This window comes from Rhincodon typus, chromosome 4 (genome assembly GCF_021869965.1).
Source record: "Rhincodon typus isolate 14 chromosome 4, sRhiTyp1.1, whole genome shotgun sequence".
NCBI classification, from domain to species: Eukaryota; Metazoa; Chordata; class Chondrichthyes; order Orectolobiformes; family Rhincodontidae; genus Rhincodon; species Rhincodon typus.
The window spans coordinates 74427484-74449792 of NC_063335.1; the positions used below are offsets into that span (position 1 = coordinate 74427484).

The 22309-nt window shown below is 39.4% G+C and overlaps 1 protein-coding gene across 1 annotated transcript in view; it reads right to left on the reverse strand.

Annotated features, from left to right (window-relative positions):
• Positions 1-22309, reverse strand: part of LOC109928895 (tyrosine-protein kinase Yes) — a 77505-nt gene that overhangs the window by 22104 nt on the left and 33092 nt on the right. The window contains exons 2-4 of the mRNA XM_020528824.2: positions 21260-21532; positions 12966-13065; positions 10229-10327 (exon numbers count right to left, since the gene is read on the reverse strand). Of these exons, the coding sequence (XP_020384413.1) occupies positions 10229-10327; positions 12966-13065; positions 21260-21524 (464 nt within the window). The 5' untranslated portion in view covers positions 21525-21532. The remainder of the gene's footprint in view (positions 1-10228; positions 10328-12965; positions 13066-21259; positions 21533-22309) is intronic.

The following is a 22309-nucleotide window of genomic DNA, read 5'->3' on the forward strand; positions in this document are numbered from 1 at the left end:
AACTGCAGGGAGGATGAGCAAACTGACCATAGCACCAAAATGGGGAGAAAACAGAAATGTAGTTATAATAGAAGATAGTATAGTCAGGGGAATAGATGCTGTGTTTTCTGGCCAGGATAAACAGTCCTGAGGTTGTGTTGCCTGCATGGTGCTCAGGCTCAGGATATCTTATTTGGGCTGCAGCGAAACATGAAGTGGAAGGAGAAAGATCCAGTCTGTATGGTCCGCACAGGTACCAACGATATAGGCAGAATGAGGAAAGAGATCTCGCTGAGAGAATATGAGCAATTAGGTCCTAAATTAAAAAACAGAACCATGAAGGTAATAATCTCTAAATTACTACCTTAGCCATGAACTAATTATCACAGGGTCAGTAAGATTAAAATAGTAAATGCATGGCTTGTAGATTATTGCAGGAGAAGTAGGTTCGAATTTATGGGACAATTGCACCAGTACTCAGAAAAGAGGGAGTTGTACTGTAAATTGAATAGTGGGTGGGGGGAGCTGGAAGAGACAGAGAGAAAAGAGGGTTCAATTGAATGGCAAATTACAAAAATCAAACTATAAGGAAAAGGTAGGAATACAGGTTAGTGAAAAGGCCAATTGTTACCAGAAAATAAAAGGAAGGACAGAGCTTGCGAGTGTTGTATTGCACAAAGGAACCATACACGAGTAGGGAAAATTCATAATAGGACAAACTAAAAAAGCTTTGCACCTGAATGCACATTGCATTCGCAATAAAATTAAATGAGTTAACAATGCAAATAGAGGTGAATAGGTACGATTTGGTGGTGATCACAGACGTGGTTACAGGGACCATACAATACCAGATTATAGTCCAACAGGTTTATTTGAAATTACAAGCTTTCAGAGTGCTGCTTCACTTGACAAAGGAGCAGGGCTCCAAAAGCTTGTAATTTCAAATAAACCTGTTGGACTATAACCTGGTGTCGTGTGACTTCTGACCTTGTCCACCCTATTCCAACACCAGCGCCTCCACATCACGGTTACAGGGAGACCAGGACAGGGAAATGAACATCCAAGGATACTCATTTTTTAGGAAGGATTGAAGGAGGGCAAAGAAGATGGTGTCGCTTTGTTAGTAGAAGTCTTACAATGAGAAATGATTTGGTACTGGAAATCAAGATGTAACATCGAGTCTGGGTAGAAGTACGAAATAGTAAGGCAGAGAAATCCCTGATGGCAGTAATTTATAGTTTTCCTAACAGTTTTTCCACAGGAAATACTGAGGTCTTGTAAGAAAGGTACATCAGTAATCATGGATGATTTTAATATGCATATAAAAAGGATAAATAAAATTGGCAAGGGTAGCCTCGAGGGAAGAGTTCATAGAGTGTGTTAGAGATGGTTTCTCAGAGCAATATGTTGGGGAACCAAAAAAGGAGTGGGCTATTTCAGATTGTGTGATGAGATGAGATTAATGAATGATCTCTTAGTAAAGGATACTCTAAGTAAGAATAATTACAGCTGGAATCTTAATTTTTGAGGATGAGAAACATGAGCCCACACTAGGTGCTCTGGTGTTAAAGAAGGTAATCACATATGCATGAAGCCAGATTTGCCTCTAGTGAACTAGGTGAAAGGCTATAATGACAGATGCACAGTGGCAGACATTTAAGGAGATATTCAAATTCTCCTGACTAATATATATTCCAGAGGAGAGGAAAGATTATAAGAAGCAAAAAAAAAAAATCCATGGGTAAGCAACCAAGTTAAAGATAACAAAGACAAAAACTAAGGAATACCATATTGCAAAAGTTAGTGGCAGGCCAGCACAACAGGGAAACATTTAAAGACCAAAGTGTTACTCAAAAAAATAGTAGTAATAAAAAGAGCAAAGATTAATTATGAAAGAAGCATGATACAAAATAAAGAAGATTTTGTTATCTGTTTTTTTTTTATAAAGAAGGAAGTGAATATCTAAAGTGAATGCTGATCCCTTACAGGACAAAACTGGCAGTTAATAGTGGGAACACAGAAATAGCAAACACAATCGTTATTTTGCCTCAGTTTTCAGTGGAGGACACTGAAATCATCCCAATATTAACAGGTAATACAGAAATTATAGAAATAGACGAAGTTAAAACAATCACCATCATGAGGTGAAAAAGTACCAAGTAAACAATTGGGATTAAAAGTTGATAAGTCTTCAGGGACTGATGGCCTACATCTTAGAGTCTTAAAGGAAGTGTCAGAAGAGATACTGGATGTATTGGTTCCACAATATTCCACAAATCCCTGGATTCTAGAAAGGTTCCTGTAGATTGGAAAAATGCTAATGTAACACCCTTATTCAAATAGGGAGGGAAGCAGAAAGTAGGAAACTGTAGATTAATTAGATTCATTTCTGTTAGGAAATTGTTGGAATCCACTACTAACGAACTAGTAACAGAACACTTGGAAAGTCAAAACTCAATCCATCGGAGTCAGCATGGTTTTATGAACGGTAAGTTGTGTTTGACTAACTTGCTAGAGTTTTTTGGATATGTTACAAGGAAAGTAAACAATGAGGTCCCGTCGATAGTATATTTAGACTTCCAGAAGGCATTTGATAAGGTGCTGCACAAAAGATTAATACACAAAGTAAGGGTTAGGGGCAATTTATCAGCTTGAATAGAGGACTGGCCAACCAAGAGAAAACAGAGTCAAGATTATATAGATCTTTTTTTGGTTTGCTAGCTATAACTAATGGGTGCCCCATGGTTGGGTCATCAGGCCCAAACAATTATGTTCTATATAAAGGACTTAGATGCAGGAATAGAATGTACTACACCCAAATTTGCAGATCACCAACATAGATGGGAAAGGAAGCTGCAGTGAAGAAATAAAGGAATTTACAAACAGATGTGTTAGGTGAATAGGCAAAAATTTGGCAGATGGAGTTTAACATGGGTAAGTACGAACTTTTCCATTTTGGTTGGAGGAGTAGAAAGACAACCTAAAGAAGGGAAACTTCAGAGTGCTTCGGTGCAAAGGGATCTAAGTGTCCTCATGCATGAGTCACAGAAAGCTCAAATGCAGTTACAGCAGATAATAAGGAGGGCAAAGGGAATTTTGGCATTTATTGCTAAAAAAAATGGAGTATAAAAGTAGGGAGGTGCTGTTACAATTGTACAAGTCATTGGTGAGACAACACCCCGGAACACTGGGTACAGTTTTGGTCCCCTTACTTGAGGAAGAAAGTAATTGCATTGGGCGCAGTTCAAAGAATGTTCACTAGATTAATTCCAGAGATAAAAGGCTTGTTTATACGGAGAGACTGAGCAGTTGAGGCCTATATTCATTAGAGTGTAGAAGGATGGGAGGAGATTAATTGAGGTACACACGATGCTAAAGTGGATTGACAAGTAAATGGGGAGCAGATACTTCCCTTATGGGACAATCAAGAATGAAAGGTCATAATTTTAGGCTATGGGATGGCAAATTTAAAACTGATGAGGAATTACTTCTCTCAACTGGTCGTGAATCTGTGGAATTCACTACCCCAAATGTGGTGGACACTGAGAAACGGAATAATTTTGAGGATACAGACAGATTTTTAATTAGTAACAGGTTAAAAAGTTATGGGGAGCAGGCAGGGAAGCGGAGTCGAGGCTGAGGTATAGTCAGCCACAAGCAAGTTTAAGGGGCTGAATTGCCTACTCCTGCTCCTAGTTCTTATAGGTGGATAACCATTTAAAATGACCGTTGATTTTACCAAAAACTACATAGCTTTTAACTTATTCCCCACTTAGACTATAGACCTGCAAAACTAACTTTGAACAATGAACCACATTTCATTGCTGCAGAATTTGCTAAACTCTACAAGCTAAATGGAATCAAATGATCATTTCATCTTTGATATCACAACAGTTGTGAAATGTCTTGAAAACATTTAAACAAGTACTCTTCAAGCAAATACTGCACTCTGATGAAAAGTAAATTATTCCTGCAGAAGTTGCTAAGCAGAGACACCCTAAACTCTTAAGTGACCACTCTATCAACGCAGTATTTTGTTCCAACATGCAGGCAGAGACGTTTTTAGCTTATTGAAGCCTGACTTGGCTAGTGATCAAAATAAAGATAGCAGGAAGTTGGTACAACAGAGTCAGAGATGTACGGCACAGAAACAAACCCTTCGGTCCAACTCATTCATGCAGACTAGATATCCTAGATAAATCGACTCCCATTTGCCAGCATTTAGCCCATATCCCTCTGAACCCTTCCTAATCATATACCCATCCAGATGCCTTTTAAATGTTGCAATTGTACCAGCCTCCACCACTTCCTCTGGCAGCACATTGAATACACGTATCACCCTCTGCGTGAAAAAGTTGCCCCTTAGGTCCCTTTTAAATCTTTCCCCTTTCACCTTAAACCTATGCCCTCTAGTTTTTTACTCCCCCACCCCAGGGAAAAAACCTTGCCTATTTACCCTATCCATGCCCCTCATGATTTTATAAAACTCTATAAGGTCACCCTCAGCCTCTGACGCTCCAGAGGAAATAGCCCCAGCCTATTTAGCCTCTCCATATAGCTTAAACTCTCTGATCCTGGCAACATCCTTGTGGCTCTTTTCTGAACTCTTTCAAGTTTCACAACATCCTTCCTACAGCAGAGTGATCAGAATTGCACACAGTATTCCAAAAATGGCCAAACCAATGTTCTGGACAGGCGCAACATGACATCACAACTCCGATACTCAATGCACTGTCCAATAAAGGCAAGCATACCAAATGCCTTCACTATCCTTTCTACCTGCAACTCCACGTTCCAGGAACTATGAACCTGCATTCCAAGGTCTCTTATTTCATTTATGATGCATCAATAAGTAAATGTGAAAAATTAGGGAGGGGAAGGAATCTTTTATTAAGGGAGTAACCCCAACAATAATTAGTCTAATTAATGCCTCGATCCAAAGCATTTGGATACTAGTCCTTTGGAAAGGGCATGAAAAAATTATGGCTGTAAGACCTGCTCCTTTGAAGTATTTTCAGTGTTGGAGCCGATTTCCTCAAATTCTAGCAGTTTTACTGTTTTGTAAGTTGTTGCATTGCTTTGGAACTTTGCACTTTAAAAAAGGAGGAAGTCAGACAAAGGCAGTGGCAGTGACCGCATAGGAAGTGATTCAAACGGAGACACAAACCTATACTACTGTCTGACCCAGCAGTCAATTTGCACAGCTACTGCCTCTGCTGTTTGATTTCAAGTATCTCTGGACATCGGAGTTCACCTAAGAAAAGATTTAAAAAACAGCGAAATTCACAGCTGATCTTAGAGAAACCTGTGTGAGAGAGCTCACAGCAGGAAAGCAGCTAAGTGGCTTTTTAAGAGTTAAACCTAACTGTTTATTTTGAAAAGCTACAATAGCAAGTACAGTGGTTCTTTTTTGATTGAGATCTGTCTCTTGATTAAAATTTTAAAAATATGAAAACATAGGTACTAAGTTAGCCTGGAGCAGTGTTTTTTAGAGCAGCAAGACTGTGCCTTTTTTTTAAGGTCTGTAGATATTTAAGGTGCAAAGATTGCCTTTAGTAGAGTGATGTGCTCTTCCTGTCAGATGTGGGAGATTACGGACAGTTCCCATGTTATTGATGATTATGTCTGCAGGTAGTGTGCTGGGTTGCAAATCCTATTGGATCACACGGATTGGTTGCAGTAGCAGTTGGAGGCAACGAGGAATTTACAGAAGCTAGGGGGTCTGATGGATGACAGTTGTAGGAAGGGAGAAAAACCACAAATACAGTCAGGTAGATAGGTTACTGCCAGGAAAGGGAGGAGAGGGAGGCAGGTCGGTCATGCAGGAGTTTTCTGTGGCTATCACCATCTCAAACAAGTATGTTGTTTTGGAAAATGTAAGGGGTGATTGACTCTCAGGGGAATGTAGCATGGACAGCCAGGTTTCTGGTACCGAGACTAGCTCTAATGTAACGAGGGGTACACCATGTTCCAGGCATTCAATTATGATAGGGGACTCTCTAGTCAGTGGCACAGATAGGCGTTTCTGCAGCCGACAGTGAGAAATCCGAATGGTGTGTTGCCTCTCTGGTGCCAGCATCAAGGATATCTCTGAGAAGGTGCAGAATATTCTCAGAAGGGAGAGAGGCTAGCAGGTGTTTGTTGTACACGTTGGAACTAACAACACAGGAAGAGAAAAGGATGAGATTCTGAGGAAAGAATATAGGAAGTTAGGCAGCAATTTGAAAAGGAAGTCCTCAAGGGTAGTAACATCTAGATTACTCCCAGTGGCACAAGCTAGTGAGGGTAGGAATAGGAGAATGGAGCAGATGAATGCATGGCTGAGGAGCTGGTACAGGGGAGAAGGATTCACATTTCTGGATCATTGGATTTTCTTCTGGGGTAGAAGTTACCTGTATAAGAAGAATGGATTGCACCTAAATTGGAAGGGAACTAATATATTGGTAGGAAAATTTGCTAGAGCTACTTGGGAGGATTTAAAATAGTAAGACAGTTGGGGAGATCCCAGAGAGACAGCTAGGAAACAGATCTGTCAGAAACTGGTACAGTTGGGAAAAGGAGCAAGTCAAACAGTCAGGGCAGGAAAGAACAAAGCAGAGAACAAGGTAGGACTGATAAATTAAACTGCATTTATTTCAATGCAAGAGGCCTAACAAGAAAGGCAAATGAATTCAGGGCATGGCTGGGAACATAGGACTGGCATATCATAACAATTACAGAGATGTGGCTCAGGGATAGACAGGACTAGCACCTTAATGTTCCAGGGTATGGAGGCTATAGGAAGGATACAAAGGCCGGGGTGGTGGTGGGGGCAATGTTGTTTTTGATTAAGGACAACATGATGGCTGTACTTAGGGAGGATATTCCTGGGAATATGTCCAGGGAAGTTATTTGGGTGGAACTGTGAAATAAGAAAGGGATGATAACCTTGCTGGGATTGTACTGTAGACTCCCCAGTAGTCAGTAGGAAATTGAGAAACAAATTTGTAAAGAGATCTCAGCTATCTGTCAGAACAACAGGGTGGTTTTGGTAGGGGATTTTAACTTTCTAAACACAGACTGGGACTACCATAGTGTTAAGGGCTTGGATGGAGGGGAATTTGTTAAGTGTATACAAGAAAACTCTGATTTAATACATGGACGGGCCTACAGAGAAGGTGTAAAACTTGACCTACTCTTGGGAAATAATGCAGGGCAGGTGACTGAGGTGTCAGTGGGGGAGCACTTTGGGTCAATGACCATAATTCTATTAGATTTAAAACAGTGATGGAAAAGGATAGACTGGATCTAAAAGTAAGTTCTATATCAGAGGAAGGCCAATTTTGACGTATTAGGTAGGAACTTTCAAAAGTTGGTTGGGGGGTGGATATTTGCAGGTAAAGGCTGGAAAATGGAAAACTTTCAAAAATGAGATAATAAGAGTCCAGGGACAGTATGTCCCTATTAGGGTGAAGGGCAAGGCTGGTAGGTGAAGGGCAAGGCTGGTAGGTGCAGGGAACGCTGGATGACTAGAGAAGTTGAGTTTTTGGTCAAGAAAAAGAAGGAAGCATATGTCAGGTATGGACAGCAGAGATTGAATCTTTAGAAGAGTATAAAGGCAGGAAGAGTATTTTAAAAGGGAAATCAGGAGGACAGAGAGATGATGTGAGATAGCTTTGGCAAAGGAGAATACATTAAGGACAAAAAGGTATATAGGGAGAGAATAGGGCCCCCCAAAAGATCAGCTACTCTGCCTATGTGTGGAACCACAGGAGGTTGTGGGGGGGGGGGGGGGGGGGGGGGGTGGTGAAGAGATATACTAAATGAATATTTTGCATCAGTGTTTACTGTGGAGAAGGATATGGAAGATATAGAACATGGGGAAATAGATAGCGATATCTTGAAAAATGTCCATATTACAGAAGAGATGGTGTTGGATGTCTTAAAATGCATAAAAGTGGATAAATCTCCAGGACCTGATCAGGTGTACCCTAGAGCTCTGAGAAGCTAGAGAAGTGATTGCTAGGCACCTTGCTGAGATATTTGTATCATTGATAGCCACAGGTGAGGTGTCGCAAGGCCGGAGGTTAGCGAACGTGAAACCACTATTTAAGAAAGGTGGTAAGGAAAAGCCAGGGAACTACAGACCAGTGAGCCTGATGGCAGTGGTGGGCAAGTTGTTGGAGGGAATCCTGAGGGACAGGATTTACATGTATTTGGAAAGGCAAGGACGAATTAGGGATAGTCAACATGGCTTTGTGTGTGGGAAATCATGTTTCACTAACTTAATTGAGGTTTTTGAAGTAACAAAGTAAGTAACAAACTACCAAAGAAGTAACAAGGAGAATCGATGAGGGCAGAGCAGTGGATGTGATCTATATGGACTTCAGTAACGTGTTCAACAAGGTTCCTCATGGTAGACTAATTAGCAAGGTTAGATCACATGGAATACAGGGAGAACTATCATCTGGATACAGAACTGGCTCCAAGGTAGAAAACAGAGGGTGGTGGCACAAGGGTCACTTTTCAGACTGGAGTCCTGTGACCAGCAGTGTGCCACAAGAATTGCTGCTTGTTCCACTGCTTTTCGTCATTGATCTAAATGATTTGGATGAGAACATAGGAGATATGGTTAGTAAGTTTGAAGATGACACCAAAATTGGTGGTGCAGAGGACAGCGAAGAAGGTTACCTCAGACTACAACTGAATCTTGATCAGATGGGCCAATAGGCCAAGGAGTGGCAGATGTATTTTAATTTAGATAAATGTGGGTGCTGCATTTTGAAAAGGCAAATCTGGGCTGGACTTGTATACTTAAGGGTATGGTCCTGGGGAGTGTTGCTGAACAAAGAGACCTTGGAGTGCAGGTTCATAGTTCCAGAAAAGTGGAGTCACAGATAGATAGGATAGTGAAGGTGGTGTTTGGTATGCTTGCCTTTATTGGTCAGTGCATTGAGTATAGGAGTGGAGGTGTCATGTTGCAGCTGTACAGGACATTGGTTAGGCCACTTTTGGAATACTGTGTGCAATTCTGGTCTCCTTGCTCCTTTTGTGAAACTTGAAAGGGTTCAGAAGATATTTACAAGGATGTTGCCAGGGTTGGAGGGTTTGAGCTACACGGAGAGGCTGAATAGGCAGGGGCTATTTTCTCTGGAGCGTCAGTGGTTGAGGGTTTATAGAGTTTTATAAAATCATGAGGGGCATGGATAGGGTAAATAGACAAGGTCTTTTCCTCAGGGTGGGAGAGTCCAAAACTAGAGGGCATAGGTTTAAGGTGACAGCGGAAAGATTTAAAAGGGACCTAAGGGCAACTTTTTCACGCAGAGGGTGGTACATGTATGGAATTAGCTGCCAGAGGAAGTGGAGGAGGCTGGTACAATTACAACATTTAAAAGGCATCTGGATGGGTATATGAATAGGAAGGGTTTTAAGAGGGATATGGGCTAAATGCTGGCAAATGAGACTAGATTTATCTAGGATATCTGGTCAGCAAGGATGAGTTGGACAAAACGGACCGTTTCTGTGCTCTTCATCTTTATGACTCTATGAGTCCACTGCTGCCCCTTTCTCCAATCTCAGGAAGGACAGCTCCATATTATCTAGTTAGGTGTCAGTTATGCAAAAACTCCAGGAACAAAAACCGAACAACGGTTGAATGAAAATGTTAATGGACTTTAGAAATTCAATCGAGATGCACTGTGCTGCTAAGCAAACGTGGTGTAAGGAATTAATGCAGTGTGGTGGCCAAAGGAAATACCTTCTAATATGGGAAGCAAGCTTTACTGTCAGCAGTAGCGTTCAGTTTACTAAGACGATGATAATTACTGAGATCATGAACTCTAAGTTCTTGGTTCTATGCAAGTTCAAATCTCCAATATATCAACACAAATAAAGAAGTAATCTGACTATATCACTTAATGAAGAAGTTAGGGATTGTAAAAAGAGTCCCTGAAGACCTAAAAACTAGCCCACAACATAAAAAAAAGCCCTTAAAAAAATTAAGCCATGGTTTCTGTAGTTAACCATTTTAGAACTAGAAAGAGTGAAAATTGGTCACAAACCAATTGCCTGATAAATGCTGAAAGAGCTGTTAGAATGGTCCATCATATGGTGTAGTTAATGAAAAATCTTGAATCAACTGCTAATTTCTTCTTCAACAAATACATTAAGATAAACAATTACAACAGATTAAATAGCTAGAAGACTTCAAATCATGAAATTTTAAATATATCAAATTCTCCCAAAAACATGAAACAGAAGCAAGTCTTACTCTTCAGCTTGGATAGAGTCAGCAGGAGCCACATAATTGCTGGGAATGTAACCTTTTTTTCCTGTAGTGATAGATCGAGCTTCCCACCAGTCGCCTTCCCTGTAACATCAAATCAGCACTAAATATCTAAGAGTTTGGAATTGATTGAGATACTGCAATAAATGTCACAATAAACACTTTACACAAGTGAAACACTTAAATGAATTTTGAAATTTTGTCAAAAATATTTAAAAGAAACAGAAACAGAACATGCGTGGGCACAGAACTTTTTAGATCCTCGGTTGGCCTCAAAATATACTGCAGCTAACGAAACACAATAAGTAATCACTATTTCAATGAAAGTGAATGATCTTTTAATTCGATTTTTAGTGAGATTAATTGAGGGCTGAACGCTGGCTATGTTGACAGCAGTATGCACTAGCTTTTTTCAAAACAGTGGTACGGTATATAGGAGTGAGGGCCTTGATTTAACATCTGATCTGAAAATAGCACTGCTCACAATGAAAGACTGCTTTAGCTGAACTTAAAATGTTAAAATACAAGAAGCTTCAAAATACTTCAGGGCAAATGATTACATCAGTAATTTGGAACAGATTAAATTAATGAGAAATCATGTGAAGTCTTAAATAGTGATCACTTATTTGAAATCTACCATATGATGACACCCAAGTTCATGGATCAGACAAAGCAATCAAACAGCTATTCACCCGATGTGGAGTTTTTGTTTTGAAACAGAACTGTTCAAGTAACAGAATTTGCAGTATAGTTTAGATCATTGGTTCTCAAACTTTGAAGGTGCAACTCAGAGTTAAGAGCTGTTAAGGGTACTCATATGCAGCATGCAAGTTCCAAGTGTAATAGGCAGACACATCCATGAAGCTCTAGTCAAAATATCAAGCAAGTCAACAATGCAGTGCAATCCCAGAAGCACCTCATCTTTTAAATAGTTAGCATCTTGGATGAAGCGTAATATGCCTTTTGTAAAAATATCAAAGAGTTAACATTTGAAATCCAATCTGTATATTGTGTCATACAGATTTACAGCACAGAAAAAGGCCCCAAGGCTCATTGAAATTGTGCTGGTCTAAAACAACAACCTAACTATTTTAATCCCTTTCCCCAGCACATAATCCACAGTGTTGTACACCTTGACATTACAAATACACATCTAAATACTTCCTAAATTTTGAGGATTTCTGCCTCTTACACCCGTACAAGGAGCGAACTTACAGGCAGAGACTTCCAAATTCCCAACTCCCTCTGGGTGCAAAAGTCTCTCCTGACATCTCCAAACCTTCTGCCTTAAACCTAAGTAACTGGTCAGTGATCCCTCCATCAAGGAGGAAGTCTCTTCCTTTCTATCCTATGCCTCCCAAGTTTATACATCTCAATCATGTCTCCTCTCCATCTATTCTGCTCTAAGGAAAACAAACCCAGTCTGTCCAATCTCTCTTCATGAATAAAACTCTCCAGCCAGCCAACATCCTGGCAATCTCCTCGGCATGCCTACCAGCGCAATCACATCGCTAATGCTTTAAGAAACTTACTGCATTTGAAAGACAGTTAAACATATTTATAACAAAAGCGCCTGGCATGTTTGCAAAATCAAGTTTAAGATCATAATTCTAGTGGAAATGTGTGATATAAACATATGAGGAAATGAAGGCAATCTGCCTATCAAGTCTAACTCTGATTAGAAAATCTTATGAAGCTGACAATATTTCAACAAATGGGTTTTCTGCTTTTGCTCTTTGTTTCCCTCTAGTCTTATGCTGTAACTTCTATCAAAATGGTAATACCCTCATCAACAGCATTGTGGGTATACCTACAGCACATAGACTGCAGTATTGCTCACTAACACCTTCTCAAGATCAATTAGAGAGGGGAATAAACAATGGCCCAACCAGTAATATCCATGTCCTACGAGTGAATTTTAAAAAAAGTAAACAGTAACTGCATCTGAAGCAATGAATGATTTCACCAATTGCAATGATGCACAAACAATATGTTGCAAATGCTGGGAATGTAATAAATATACAGAAACTGTTGGAGAATTTTAACACGTTCGGAACAGAGGAATGTTTCATATCAGCGAACTTTTATTAGAACTGTTGTTGACCTGAAATGTTAACCCTTATTTATCGCCACAGATATAATGTCTGACATTTTAACTTTATTTATTTTTCTACTTTTATGCTAAGACGACTGTAGTATTGAACTTTTTAAACTAATTTCCTTATTTTTCTATTTATGTAAGTAAGATTTTGTATCTAGGTACTTTGTACCGAAGATGACGCCATGTGTGATGATACTGTACACTTTTCACTGTACTCTTGCATCCCATACTTGAGTACACGTGACAATAAAACCTAAATCTGAATCTAAGATGCTGTCTGATCTGCTGAGCATCTTTAGCATTTTCTGTTTCTATTTGAGGTGCATATCTAGAGGAATTTGCAAAGCCATGACACTTCTTTTGGTAATGTGTGACTACCGAAAGTTTAAGTGCCCTGGTTTAAGGCTCCTTCAATGTGTTGATATCAGCAAAGACTCTCTATTCACACAATGGAAACTAGCATTGAAGGGATACTTATAACTAACATACAGGTTTGGCGTTGGATAGTGCTTCAGCCTTTTGAGTTGATCACGTTTGCATATAGAAAATCCACTTCACTCGTAATAAGCAGCTACAGAAAACTTAGAAAATATCAGTTACCTCAAAGTTCAAAATACTTACGTATTGTTTATAATCTGGAATCTCTCACCCTTTTTGAATGACAGATCTTCTGTTGTTCTTGCTTCATAGTCATATAAGGCCACAAATATAGTTACTCCACCTTCAAGGAGATACATAAGCATTCATTACTGTGTCTAAATTTGCCGGTTTCAAAAATTAAGCCTAATAATTTAAACTTAAAATTACAAACTCCAGAAGATGCTGCTATGGAAGTTGCAGTTGCTACTGGTTCACAAGCTAAATACCAAGGCTCGCAAGTTTTTAGAACTTGCACAAAGAAGATTTATGCCAGCAGGTTCTCAAGCTCTGTTGCATACATACGGTAGTCTGTTATAAAAATGGCAATAGCTTTAATTATACGAATATTGGAGCTAGGGCTAGACTGATCCAACCACCCTCCTCATTTTATCATTCCACAGAACAACAGAGCTGCTCAGTGACAAAAACTAATTGAAATTTAGTTTCAGTGTGAATGTGAAGCTAAAGATCCTCGACTTTGCAGTATGGATATAATTTTCAATTTATTTTGTACAAGAATTACATAAGAGTTAAATAATAGACACATGATTAACAAACCGTAGAACTCTTAACTGCTGCTTATTTATACAATACTTTTATAAATGTTGATACTAAGTAGTGACTGGATAGAACAAAGCCAATTACGCAAGAATTGCAGTTTTAAATAAAAGTAAAGGATAAGTGAGAAAATTGTGTTTAGCTGACACCAAGTCTGGAGTTTTAAAACTTTAAAAATTGCATTGTAACATGAAATATGGAGTGAAGAGCTTTGGTTTGAGAAGGAATAAGTTTGAGAAGACTGTGCAGTAATCTAATTTAGCAGTGAGGATTTAGGAATGAATGAGGAATTGTGCATACAAATGCACTTCTCACAACAAAAGACATCTCAGTAACAATCCATATGATAGGAATATGTTGATCGAGTTAACTGAAAAGGGCAAATAAATGGAGAGTCTACAATGAGGAGGAGGAATGAAGGAGAGATTTTAATCAGGGACAGAGATGACTAAGAGTGGGAAACAGGTAAAGAATTCAACCTCCCTGGTTATCAGCAGAGGGAGAGAAAGGAGAACAGTCCCTATTTTAAGGAAGGAGCATTCAAAACTATAACTTCAGCTTCAGACGGGATTAAGAGATGTGAGAAGAAAAATATTTGATATGACAAAGGAAACAGTTTCAGAAGCCATTATGCGAGACTGCAATGCAAACAAACAATGATGCTAAGATTGCTAGTAGACCCAGCAGAATTAAGGTGAAACTATTAAGAGCTCCAGATGGTATCTATCAAAATTGAATTTTGGAAAAATTTATCACGATTAATCAGTTGCAAGTTTGCAAAATTATCATTGGTTCAGATTAGGTTGACACAGAACCAGAAACTTATTTGAGTACTATAGAGAGAAATAAAGGCTTGTGAACAATTAGTATGCAGAATTAAACTGCATGGGATTGGAGTAAGTGTACTCACATGGATAGAGAATTGGCTGGCAGACAGAAAACAGGAGGAATGAACAGGTTATTTTCTGAATGGCAGCCAGTTCTCTATCCAGTTCAGTACAGTAGACAGTGACCAGTGGGTTACCACAAAGATCAGTGCTTGGACCTCAGATATTGTACACACATATACATACATATATTCCATATATATGTAATTTATATATAAAATGTATACACACACGCACATATATATTGAGTATATATTCATGATTAACTAAATATCTCCAAGTTTGCAGATGACACAAAGCTGGGTTGGAGGGTGAACTGAGGAGAGGAGATGACACCCAGAAGTTTCACTGAGATCAGGACAAGATGAGTGAGTGGGCAAATTAAGTATAACATGGTCAAATAAGAGTTTATCCATTTTGGTAGCAAAAACAGGAAGGCAAATTATCTAAATGGTGATAGTTTGGGGAAGGGGAGGTGCAACAAGACCTGGATGTCCTTGTACACCAGTTGCTGAAAGCAAGCATGCAATGGTGAAGAAGGTAAATAGTATGCTGGCCTTCATAGCAAGAAGATTTGATTATAGGAGCAGGGATGTCCTGCTTCAACTGAACAAGGCATTGGTGAGACTGCACCTGGAGTATTCTGTGCATCTTCGATCTCCTTATCTGAGGAAGGTTGGCCTCATTTAGGTCTGAGATGAAGAGAAATTTCATTATCCAGGACGTAGTGAAATTGTGGAATTTTCTGTCGCAGAAAGCAACTGAGGCCTAACCACAATGTTTTCAAGAAGGATTTAGTTAAAGGGATCAAACAGTATGGTGAGGAAGGAGGAACAGTGTTCTGAAGTGGATGATCAGCCATCAGCGCAGCAAGTTTGAAGGGCTGAATGTTCTATTCCAGTTCCCACTTTCTATGTTTTGAAAGGTGCACCATTTTAAGGTTTTTAACAACTTTACTCTAGAGTAATCAGCAAAACGTGGTTCGGAATGGATGAGAAGTGCAAAAGGAAGTCTTTAAAGGAATAGAATAGGAGAGAAAAATGAAGGAAAACACAGACAGTCTTTAGGCAGCTCCAACTTAATGGGGAGAAGAAAGCATTCAGAGAAGGAAACATGAACCACTAGCCAGTACTGTATTTTGGAGAAAACAAGATAAACATAAACTAAAAATGCTGGAGAGACTAAGGTCTGGCAACATCCGAGGAGACAAACAGATATTGTCTCAGGCTGACGATATTTCATTAGAACTGAGAATAGTCATAATTCATTTACAAATAGAAACAAATCTTGTCCAAGGTGATGGCAGACGATTTGAATAAAGGTAAAAAAAAGTCACTATTAGAGCAGAAAAGCTGAAAGCAAATATGGAGATCATTTTCTATTATAAAAGCAAAATAATGGTGGATGCTGGAAATCTGAAACAAACAGAATGCTGGAGACACTCAGCTGATCTGGCAGTATTCTGTTGGTAGAGAAACAGAGTTAACGTTTCAGGGTATGACTTCTTCAGAACTGAAAAGTTTTGGAAATTTTTAAAAAATGTACTTTAATAGTGGTGGAGGAAGAGCAAGGAGCAGAAAGAGATAATGTTGATAAAGAAGATAGGTGTAAATTAAGATGTGAAAGGGAGAGAATTGTTCCTCTCCACTAAGAGCAAAGTCAACAAGCCAAAATTACGGAGAGACGGGGTAGAGAAGAAAATGCAAGAAAAATGGAGAACAGCCATGCGAAGCTATGGAATTCAATAATGAATCCTGGAAGCTGTAAAGTTCCTAAGCAGAAAATAAGGGGTTGTTCTTTGAATTAGCATTGTACTTAGTTGAAACATTGCTTAAAGCCCAGGACACATACGCTAGTAAGAGGAAGATAGTTATTGTAATGGAAGTCCTAGATATTTCTGTGGATACAGCACCACCCCCCTACCTCTGCACATCTTTACCAGGTATATCTTAACACTCCACATCAGAACCATACCATCCTTATTAATAACAAGGTTGGGGTTGGGCCTGGACCTGGACCTGAAGTAATGGAGTGAAGCAAGCTCAGAGGGTGACAGGCTAGAGTGGACAAGGGGAAACAGAAAAATTAAGGTGACCAACGTCACATTGACAGCTCTCAATGAAGAGATCAAGTGCAGGCTAAATGAATGGATGATTTTATTGTCACATATCTAGGAAGGTACAGTGAAAAGCATTTGGCTGTCATGATCCAGTGCATTTTCAGCTGCAAAAGAATAAAAAGAAACTACTTAGAGTTCATCTTCTGTTCAAATTGGGGTCTTAAGCACAGCGTCACGCCTTCTGCAAGGTCTTTGCAAGATGTTCTGGACCTCAAAGAGTCCCTCGTCTGCTGCTCTTGCTGTCTCACCGACGTTGCCAACAGTCCCTGTTCCAGGTACCGGCCCACCAGCACAAGGAGTCCAGGCTCTGGCTCCAGGCTAAAGAACAGAGGCAGAGGTCCAGAAGGAGGGGGGAGTATTGGAGACAGGTGAAAGGGTTGTGTGGCAAGGAAAAGATTCCTGTCCAAAGAAGTGGACACAAAGGCAAAGATGACAGAAGAAGAATTCAGTGTCACGTTGTACTCGAGATTCATTGAGGCAAGGTGCGTCAAGGATAAAGCCAAGTACTTTGTTGAGCGCAAATTGTTCAGAAGAAGGAGAAAAGTTAGAGCGTACAGTGAATACGCAGCAAGAAATTAGATTAGATGAAGGGATGGAGTCAGAAAGAGGAAGAGAACAAGTATCCAGAGGGACTTCAGTACCCTTGAGTGTTTGGAGCTTGCATTCTTTAACACCTTTAATATGGAGGTATTTTGTTATTGTTTACTTGGTTCTGCGTTTCAAAGAACAGTAGACAGGAGATTATTTAAACAAAATTAAAGGAATTGCAATATGCTTCTGTTCCAGAAAGCCAGTTAGAAGTATGACCACCAATTCTATTACCCATTTTTGTAAATTGTCCATTTATTTATTTTAATATTAATACTAGACTGCGTTCATTGTTCCTCAAACCCTGAGGCTGGCAAAAGATCTTTCTTGGATTCAAGTGGTCTCTTATTTGTGAAAATGGTAGAGAGCATCATCATGTCAATCCTTATACCTTTTTCAAGACAATAACCCCTTCTCTTACTTAACTCATGACTCCATCCTCAATTTTCAAGAATTAGCTTCAAAACTTTATATTGGATGCCTTCCATCTTTCCAGTAATTTTGAGATCAAAACTGAACACAGTGCTCCAAAGACAGCCTCATTAAGATCAAGATCCATCTTTAAAATGAACTCCTTTGAAACAATCTCAACCCTAGTTATAAATGTGAACATTTAACTTGTTTCTTCACTAGCAAATAGTGAACTTATGGTTTGATCGACCCACCAAACTCCAAGACATCTTTCTTGCTGTTACGTAAAGCAGAAACCTGCTCCATTTCAAGTCATTGGTCTTCTTCATAAAAGTATCACTTACACACACAGTTGAACTCTAACTGCCAGCTCCTTATTAAATGACTAACCAGTTTACCTTCAATTTGAATTATTGTACTTTCGCTTTATGAAAAACAATTATATTTAAAACAAAAGCACCTATTCATGGGGTGCGGCTGACTAGGCCAGCAATTGTTGCCCATCCCCATTTGGCTTGAATTGTTGAAGTCCTTAGGATATAGTACACCTGCAGTGTTGCTGGAAAGGGGCTTTCAGGACCATGCAACAATGAACAAAGAATGATACAGTTCCAAGTCAGAATGGAATGCAGCTTGCAGATGGTTGTGCTCTGTGGATCTGCTACTTGTTCTTCTTGGTAGTATAGCTCACAGGTTTGAAAGGTTTGCTGTCATGCACAACTTTAATAAACAACAATCGTATCCAGCCTTCCAAGGGATGTATAAAATTCATCACAGCAGCTCCAAGAGATCTCTGTGGGCTCCCACTGAGGATCTTTTCTGCTCAGACATCACTCCAAGCAGCAGCTTGTCTTTCAGAGATAAGAAAGAGGAGTAGGAGTATATGAATCCAGACTGATATTTTGTCAACTTTTCCAACTGATTGCAGTCTATGAATCATCACATTAAGATCCAAGGAAAGTTGGCTACTGAATCCAGAATTGGCTGAGTGGCAGGAAGCAGAGGGTGATGATTGAAGGGCATATGTGTGACTGGAAGCCTGCGTTCAGTAGGGTTCCACAAGAATCAGTGTTGGGGCCATTGTTGTTAATGGTATATATAAGTGATTTAAATTCTAATCAGGAGGGTTGATCAATAAGATTGCAGGTGATATAAAAATCCGTGGTATGGTAAATAGTGAGGACAACAGCATTAGATTACAGGAAGCTATAGATGGACTGGTCAGGTGGGCTCATCAGTGGCAAATGGAATTCAATCAAGGGTGAGGTGATCTACTTGAGCAGGACAAACCAGCAGGGGAATACATGATGAATGGCGAGACCCTGGAAAGTACCAAGAATCACAGGGAAAACTGAAAAAACTGCAGATGCTGTAAATCAGGAGCAAAAACAAAGTTGCTGAAAAAGCTCAGCAGGTCTGGCAACAGAGGGAAAAACAGAGTTAATGTTTCAGGTCCGGTGACCCTTCAACTTTTGGGCCTGGAAACGTTAACTCTGTTTTTCCCTTCACAGATGCTGCCAGCCCTGCTGAGCTTTTCCAGCAACTTTGTTTGTGTTCAAGATTCACAGGGACTTTGATGTGCATGCTCACCAGTCCCTCAAAGCAGCAGAACAGGTAGATAAAATAGATAAGGTGCCATATGGGATACTTGCCTTTATCAGCCAAGGCATAGAGAGTTTGACAGGGAGGTTATACTGGAATTTTATAAAGCATTGCTTGAGCCATAACTTGAGTACTGTGTGCAGTTCTGGAATCCACATTATGGGAGGGATGTGATTGCACTAGATTGGGTACAGAGGAGATATACCAAGATGTTGCTGGGCTGGAGAATTTTAGTTATGAGGAGATATTGGATAGAATGGGGGGTGTTTTCCTTGGAGCAGAGGAGATTGAGAGAAGACATGATTGAGATGTATAAAGTTATAAGGAGCATAGACTGGTAGTCAGGAAGCATCTTTTTATCTTGGTGGAGGGTTCAATGACCAGGGGCATGGATTTAAGCAGAGGTTCAGGAGGCTTAGAAGGAATGAGAGGAAAACGTTTTTCACTGAGGGGGTGGTGGGAATCTGGAACTCTCTGCCTGCAAGATTACATATGTTAAATTCGACTGTGTATGTTTAACATTCTATTTAGCTTAGCCCTGGGGGCAAACAAGAGTCTAATTCCTCACCTAACAATCACAAATACGCCAAGATAAGATGCAAGATAGCGGCCATAAAGAAGAACCAGTGTAATAGCTAGGAATACTGCTTTAGTGATTTATCAAGATTTGAAGTTTTGATTATTTCATTTCACATGAAGAATTTGGGATGGAATTATAGTCAATATGTGCATTTTTCTGCAAAAAGATAATTCACAAGAAGTTTACTAATAAAAAGTCTGCAGAAGTAAACACAAGGCTTTATATATTAATGTCCACAATAATAGGGACCATTAAGCAATTCATTTTTTCTGATGGCCTAACAAAAAACACACCTGTTACAGTAGGAATAATTCCATTGATGTGAACCCAGGATGGCTGCTGAGAATATACTCTTGGAAGAAGTGGTAGGTCTGTTTGGTTGACAAGCCTACTGGCGAATATCTGAACAAAGAAGAAGTCGGAGGCCCCACCCTTCTACTTCCTGTGAATACTCAAGAATATAGGAGAAAAAGAGACAAATGGACAGGTAGTGAGGTTTCAAACTGGGAGATTGTAAGGTGCAGTTCTGTCTAGAGCTGTAAGCTAAGATAAAGGTGAACTTTTGAAGTTAGCAGTTCTAGAGAAAGGAAAGCAATACCAAAATCAAGTTAAGTTAGCACACACAGTTGGGTGTGTGGTCTCAGAAAACATAATAGAACGGAGATCGAGCAAATAAATGTTTTAATTTCTTTGTACAATCACTCGCTGCAGGGGTTTAACTTGTCCATATGCATCAGGTCTTATTTCACTAGCGTACAACAAAACAAAAAAAAATTGCCAAGGCTGGAGCTCAAACAAAAAACAACAAATTGCTGGAAAAACCACTACTTCATCACTATGCCTGAAACATTTGTCCCAACTGTAAGAAGCAGAGAAGATAACAATATTTTAAATTGGATTTATACCTGTAGCTATCATGTTTCTAGTTAGCGTTAAACACTGAAGCAGCTAAATTTCAAGTCAAATACAAAACATGGCCAAGAACTTAAAATTACAAGTTAAAACAATAGCCAAGATGGAAGTTTTAGTTCAACAGAGGTCTACGACATAGAAAAAAGGCCCTTTTGAGTCTGCACCGGTCAAAAGCAAGCACTTAACTATTCTAATCCCATTTTCCACCACTTGCTCCATAGTCTTGTATGCCTTGGCATTGCAAGAGCACATCTAAATTTGACTTAAATGTTGAGGTTTTCTGCCTCTACCACTCATACAGGGCAGTGAGTTCCAGAATCCCACTATGCCTCGGTAAAAAAAACTTATACACCTCAATCTTGTCTTCCCTCATTGCCCTCATCTACACATCTGTTCCCTTGGTTTACAGTGCCAAAATGTGAAAGATGTAATGAAATTGTAGCAATTGTAATTTTTTTAAAAACAAAATTTCTACAAGCCAATGATGTGTCTGTTTGGTCAACTTGTTAAGTCTAATATTCAATATTAAGTCATTCTGTAGTATGAGAATCTGTCTGCAAATTGTTGCATGACAATGTAGAAAGACATTATATTCTCAAAAGCTGGTGCCGTAACTCACCTGTAACACCACTTGGGTACTGGCTGGGGACAACTGTAAATGATGAAGAGGCCCCCCCAAACGGTGCCATACCAGCTGACCCACCAAATGGTGCTATGGTATGCTTGTTGAAATTACCAGATGGTCCTTTTGATGCTGGTGACTGTGTTAGCTGGGTGGGATCAGGACCATATTGAGTAATGTGTGTACCAACAGTTCCGGTAGCATCACCTGGTCTGTACTTCATAGCTGGCTCTTTGTCCTCCTTGCTCTTTATGCAACCCATGGTTGAAGCTGCAAATAAATAAAAAGTATACGCTGTAAAACCAATATCATACTGGCTTTAAACACCAAATACATAGGCAAAAACAGAACAGAGAAATACAACTAATTTAAACATTTTACAACTAACTGAAAGGGGAAAAAAAAAATCACACGGGGTACAAACAGTGCACTTGCCTGTATTTATAACAGCAACAATAAAGGATGCAAACGTAAAAAGATTAGACCAATTGGTTTGAGTTGAAGTACACGATAATTAAACTTAAAGTATTTTAATATTTATTGGACAATAAAAAAGCTTCACCACACTACCAGGCTTTAAGTGTCAAATGCTGAGGCTCAAGTTCTCACATTTCCAAACTTTGGTCACAACCATGAAGAAGGACATCACAAAGACTGATCAATGGTTAGTAAATATTGGTACATCAGAGTAGAGGATCATGTAAGGGAACCATGTGCAAAACAGGTACTACAGGTAAGGAGGCAAATGGAACTTTGGCATTTATTGCTAAAGGAATGGAGTATAAAAGTAGGAAAATGTTGTTGCAATTGTATAACGCATTGTTGAGGCTACATCTGGAGTATTAAATGGCGGAGGTGGCTCAACGGGCTGAATTGCCTCCTCTTGCTCCTAAATGATGTGTTATGTTTAAAAGGCAAAATACCAATCAATTTTGTAGTAATGTTTCCATTTTTGTGCAGAGAGGTTTTGATTTTGAGAATGTAGCAGGGTTCACGTTGCAACGGTGGTTAGTATTATTTATGAAATTTATGCTCAATTCTCCCCAA